Genomic DNA, 5,459 nt, shown 5'->3' with positions numbered 1-5,459 from the left:
TTGTGTAGCAATATTTTTGCACATAGTCAGATAGCTGTTGATGGGACTTTGAGATGTCTGTTTTAGCTCGTCTTTTGAATACAGTAGAGTACTCTTACAATCCTGGAAATGATTGGATTGCATGTTACCCTCATGGAATTGACAAAACTATACCAGAAAATGTACATTGCAAGTCAATGTACATATATATTACACAGGTTTCCACTGTGATGTGGTTACCAGGGTATACGCACGAAGCAAGTGTAGTGTATATGTTACACAGATGTCCACTTTGATGTGGTTACCAGGGTATACGCACGAAGCAAGTGTAGTGTATATATTACACAGATGTCCACTTTGATATGATTACCAGAGTATATGCACGATGCAAGGTAAAAGATTATAACAAATAGCTGATGTTAGTAAATATTTTTTCTTCACTGCAAGAAATAATGCTTGGTTATTTCATTTTTACAGCACGTAGATATAGCACGTGCCATTCTTATGGGAGTCTCAAGAAGGTTTGGCACCTAAAAAAATAACTTCAGGCCCTTTTTCTAAATTTAGTTATTACAGTTGCCAATCCTCTTGGTTTGTCAGATATTGGTCAATTTTGGTCTCCCGGGGAAGGGGGTGCCCGAGAGAATCAAATATTGTTTTTTTTTATGATGCTCTGATTTTTCAATTAAGATAACTGTTTATTTCTTTTGCCCACAAAAAAAAAAAAAGGAAATAGGCACGGATTTTACTTTTTTACATTTTGCAGGATTTCTATAAAAGAAAATACCTGCCATTTGGCAAGAGCTCAACAATCCACTTATGTTTTTGATGGTCAGCATTTAGTTGTAGGTTTTCATTGGCTGTGATCGGATATGCAAACTTCAGTTCTTATCGTCCACCAGCGACATCATAATATTTCTGTAAAAGTTTGGAAAATATATAGTCTATGTGTCGAGATCATTCATTTTGATTTGTTTTTAAGTTAATCAGTAGTTATTTTGATTTGTTTATCAGTTAATTATTAGCTATTTTGATTTGTTATTCAGTTAATGAATAGTTATTTTGATTTGTTTATAAGTTAATCAGTAGTTGTTTTACTTTGTTTTTAAGTTAATCAGTAGTTATTTTGATTTGTTTTCAATTAATCAGTAGTTATTTTCATTTGTTTTAAATTAATCAGTAGTTATTTTCATTTCTTTTAAATTAATCAGTAGTTATTTTGATCTGTTTTATATTAATCAGTAGTTATTTTGATTTGCTTTCAATTAATGAGTAGTTATTTTGATTTGTTTTAAATTAATCAGTAGTTATTTTCATTTCTTTTAAATTAATCAGTAGTTATTTTGATCTGTTTTATATTAATCAGTAGTTATTTTGATCTGTTTTATATTAATCAGTAGTTATTTTGATTTGTTTTAAATTAATGAGTAGTTATTTTGATTTGTTTATAAGTTAATCAGTAGTTATTTTGATTTGTTTTAAATTAATCAGTAGTTATTTTCATTTGTTTTAAATTATTCAGTAATTATTTTGATTTGCTTTAAATTAATCAGTAGTTATTTTACTTTGTTTATAAGTTAATCAGTAGTTATTTTGATTTGTTTTAAGTTAATCAGACGTTATTTTGATTTGTTTTTAAGTTAATCAGTAGTTATTTTGATTTGTTTTTAATTTAATTAGTAGTTATTTTGATATGTTTTTAAGTTAATCAGTAGTTATTTTGATTTGTTTATAAGTTAATCAGTAGTTATTTTGATTTGTTTTTAATTTAATTAGTAGTTATTTTGATATGTTTTTAAGTTAATCAGTAGTTATTTTGATTTGTTTATAAGTTAATCAGTAGTTATTTTGATTTGTTTATAAGTTAATCAGACGTTATTTTGATTTGTTTTTAAGTTAATCAGTAGTTATTTTTGCCAAGAAACGCCAACAAGTATTACAAAACAACTCAAACAAAATGTTTCATATTTTCTACTGACTGTAAGACTAGACACCGCGTAAATGATCTGTTGGTATACAAAGTAAATACATTGTTGACAATATTTTATGCTAGTTTGCTATCACCCCTCTACAAACACTATTAACTAGTTTTATGTACATTTTATAATATAATAAAATTCTGTAACTTATGGTTACACTTCGGCAGGTATTTCTTACCTTTTTATTTATATTAAGCAAAAAGAAAGGCCATTTATGATCAATTTGGTGAGAAAGGTCTCAAGATTGGTGTTCCGGTGGCAGAGGAAGGACAGGACTTTACAGAAGGCTACGTCTTCCATGGTGAACCGCACAGAACCTTTGAAGAGTTTTTTGGAGTAGATAACCCGTTTGCTGGTAAATCAGTTTCCTTTCTTTCGGAATTGGATAAAGTAACTGCGTGTAACCGTAATTATGGAACTCATCTTAAAGTAACAACGATATTTGATAATAATCAAATCACAATCTGTTCGATATTTTTACTCAATTGTTATATCTCTATACAAGTTTCAAATTTTCCTAAATGCCTTCATTCATGTTATCCTTATAAATACCAGTACTTTTTATACAGATACAATTAATTCTAGTTAGAATTTAGGTTTTTTATTGAATTTAATGATCGAACTTCATCAGATATTATCGGGATTATGGTTGTTAAATAACGATAATAGGGTTTCTAATCATTACAGTTTATCACACGTGATTAGCTTCAATAAGTTATAAGTTACTTTTTACCTTTAATAGACATAGCTAGCCTTTTCTTTATTAGACGTTTTTAATAATTACTGTTTTCTTAGAATTTTTTGTCCCGAACATTGCTCATGGAGGAAAATTAGGCTGCAGACATGATAAACAACGTCCACCAGAGGAAAGAGAGTTGATGCTGACGTTGGAAGAAGTATTCCATGGATGCATTAAGAAGATTAAACTTTTTAAACAGGTAGTTTTTCACTCTGTATTCATGATTCTCCAGCAGCACATGATGTATAAGAATGTGGTAACGGTCATTGAACTCCTAAACAGTTAGAGAGAACCATGACTACAGTCTGAACTCCAAGATATTTACCACAATGGCTAAACTAAACAATATCTTCCCGAGTCATGTGGTCGTTGTTACAAGTAATCATCTGGTATAAATGTCGTTGTCACAAGTACTCATCTGGTATAAATGTCGTTGTTACAAGTACTCATCTGGTAAAAATGTCGTTCTTGCAAGTACTCATCTTTTATAAATGTCGTTGTCACAAGTACTCATCTGGTATAAATGTCGATTCACAAGTACTCATCTGATATAAATGTCGTTTGTACAAGTTCTCATCTGGTATAAGTATCGTTGTTACAAGTACTCATCTGGTATAAATGTCGTTGTCACAAGTACTCATTTGGTATAAATGTCGTTGTCACAAGTACCCATCTGGTATAAATGTCGTTGGCACAAGTACCCATCTGGTGTAAATGTCGTTTGTACAAGTACTCATCTGGTATAAGTGTCGCTGTTACCAGTACTCATCTGGTATAAATGTCGTTGTCACAAGTACTCATCTGGTATAAATGTCGTTGTCACTACTCATCTGGTATAAATGTCGTTTTTACAAGTACTCTTCTGTTATAAATTTCGTTTTTACAAGTACTCATCTGGTATAAATGTCGTTGTCACAAGTACTCATCTGGTATCAATTTCGTTTTTACAAGTACTCATCTGGTATAAATGTCGTTGCCACAAGTACTCATCTGGTATAAATGTCGTTTTTACAAGTACTCCTCTTGGATAAATGTCATTTTTACAAGTACTCATCTGGTATAAATGTCGTTATCACAAGTACTCATCTGGTATAAATTTCGTTTTTACAAGTACTCATCTGGTATAAATGTCGTTCTTACAAGTACTCTTCTGGTATAAATGTCGTTCTTACAAGTACTCATCTGGTATAAATGTCGTTCTTAAGTACTCTTCTGGTATAAATGTTTTTTTTAACTTGACGTACTATACATTTTAATTTCGTGTAAATTCTTAACAATTCGCAGATATTTTTGTTTTATCATACAATTGAATGGAAGTATTCTGATGTGTTTGTAGAGAGACAAGTTTGATCATTCTTCTGAACAAAACTTGGAGATTACTGTTTACAATTTGTTAACCTATATCCAAAGGACTACAGATTTTAGAAATGTCGAAATAATCAGAATGTCTGCAATAACATCTTGCAGAATTAATAATATCAATAAACAGAAATATCGCTTGTTTACAAGTACGTTCCACTGAGTGAGTTGGATGTTTGGTGTAAAGAGACATATGCTAATTGGGTGGAACTATATTACACCAATTAAGTTTGATGTTTGGTGTAAAGACACATATGCTAATTGGGTGGAACTAAATTACACCAATTAAGTTTGATGTTTGGCCTAAACATATATATGTATACTACTTCGGTAGAATTATATTACACCGAGTAAGTTGGATATTTGGTGTAAAGATATATATATATATATATATAAGTACTATTTGAATGGAAGATTATTACGCTGGGTAAGTTGGTTATTTTTAGCGTAAGCATACACATTCTACTTGGGTGCAACTATATTACTCTGATTGTTCTTTTATTACCTCATCATTTATAAACATATATTAAAACACAATCATTCTTAACCTTATCCATGATTGATCTTTTATAAAATCATCATTTGTAAACATATATTAAAACACAATCATTCCTAACCTTAGCCATGATTGTTCATTTATAAACTCATCATTTATAAACATATATTAAAACACAATCATTCCTAAACTTAGCCATGATTGTTGTTTCATAAAATCATCATTTATAAACATATATTAAAACACAATCATTCCTAACCTTAGCCATGATTGTTCTTTTATAAACTCATCATAACAACATATAAACATATTGTTACGTCTCCGTTTGTTAGTTAATTTTCCGTAAATTCGTCCCGACGAAACTTTAGCGACACAAGTCCTTTCTTAAATAAAACTGGTTTATTCTTTCTGAATATAACTTTGCGATACTCTTAATTTCAACAGTCGCTCTATAACAAACGCTCACGTCTCACGTGGCCAACAATATTTTATCCGCATACATGCAATTACTCATTGCACTGTTGTCCCGTCACGTTGTGAACGTCTTATGTATACAAGACTAACAGATATCTAGTAAATGCAGGGGCATTCTTGAAGGAACAGGATATTTCTAGAAACAGGTGGCGTGATACTAGTCACGTGACCTCGCTGACGCAACACTGCCTCTCCTTAGTATTGTTCGTCCCGAACAATAGCCACTTCCAATAAACCAATAACAATAATTTAATTAAATGTACAGAATTACAAACACAAAATTACATTTCAACAAAGTCTCTTAATTTTACGGGACGTATCTTCTTCGGTATTGGTCTCTGTCTCGTTGACTTCTGCTTCATATGGGGTTCATCTGCTTCATCAGGAAATGTTCTATCCTCGGTAACAGTCACATCAGTGGTATTAACTTCAT

The 5,459-nt window shown here is 30.9% G+C and overlaps 1 protein-coding gene across 1 annotated transcript in view; it reads left to right on the top strand.

Moving 5' to 3' along the window:
- Nucleotides 1-53: 53 nt before the first annotated feature.
- LOC106475177 (dnaJ homolog subfamily B member 13-like) overlaps nt 54-5,459 on the top strand; it is a 29,769-nt gene continuing 24,363 nt past the window's right edge. Inside the window, exons 1-3 of the mRNA XM_022379360.1 lie at nt 54-168; nt 2,155-2,313; nt 2,754-2,896. Coding sequence (XP_022235068.1) covers nt 54-168; nt 2,155-2,313; nt 2,754-2,896 — 417 coding nt within the window. The remainder of the gene's footprint in view (nt 169-2,154; nt 2,314-2,753; nt 2,897-5,459) is intronic.

Source organism: Limulus polyphemus, unplaced genomic scaffold (assembly GCF_000517525.1).
Source record: "Limulus polyphemus unplaced genomic scaffold, Limulus_polyphemus-2.1.2 Scaffold8183, whole genome shotgun sequence".
Classification (NCBI taxonomy): Eukaryota; Metazoa; Arthropoda; class Merostomata; order Xiphosura; family Limulidae; genus Limulus; species Limulus polyphemus.
The sequence above is the reverse complement of the archived record's forward strand: the minus strand, read 5'-3'. Positions and strand labels throughout refer to the sequence as shown.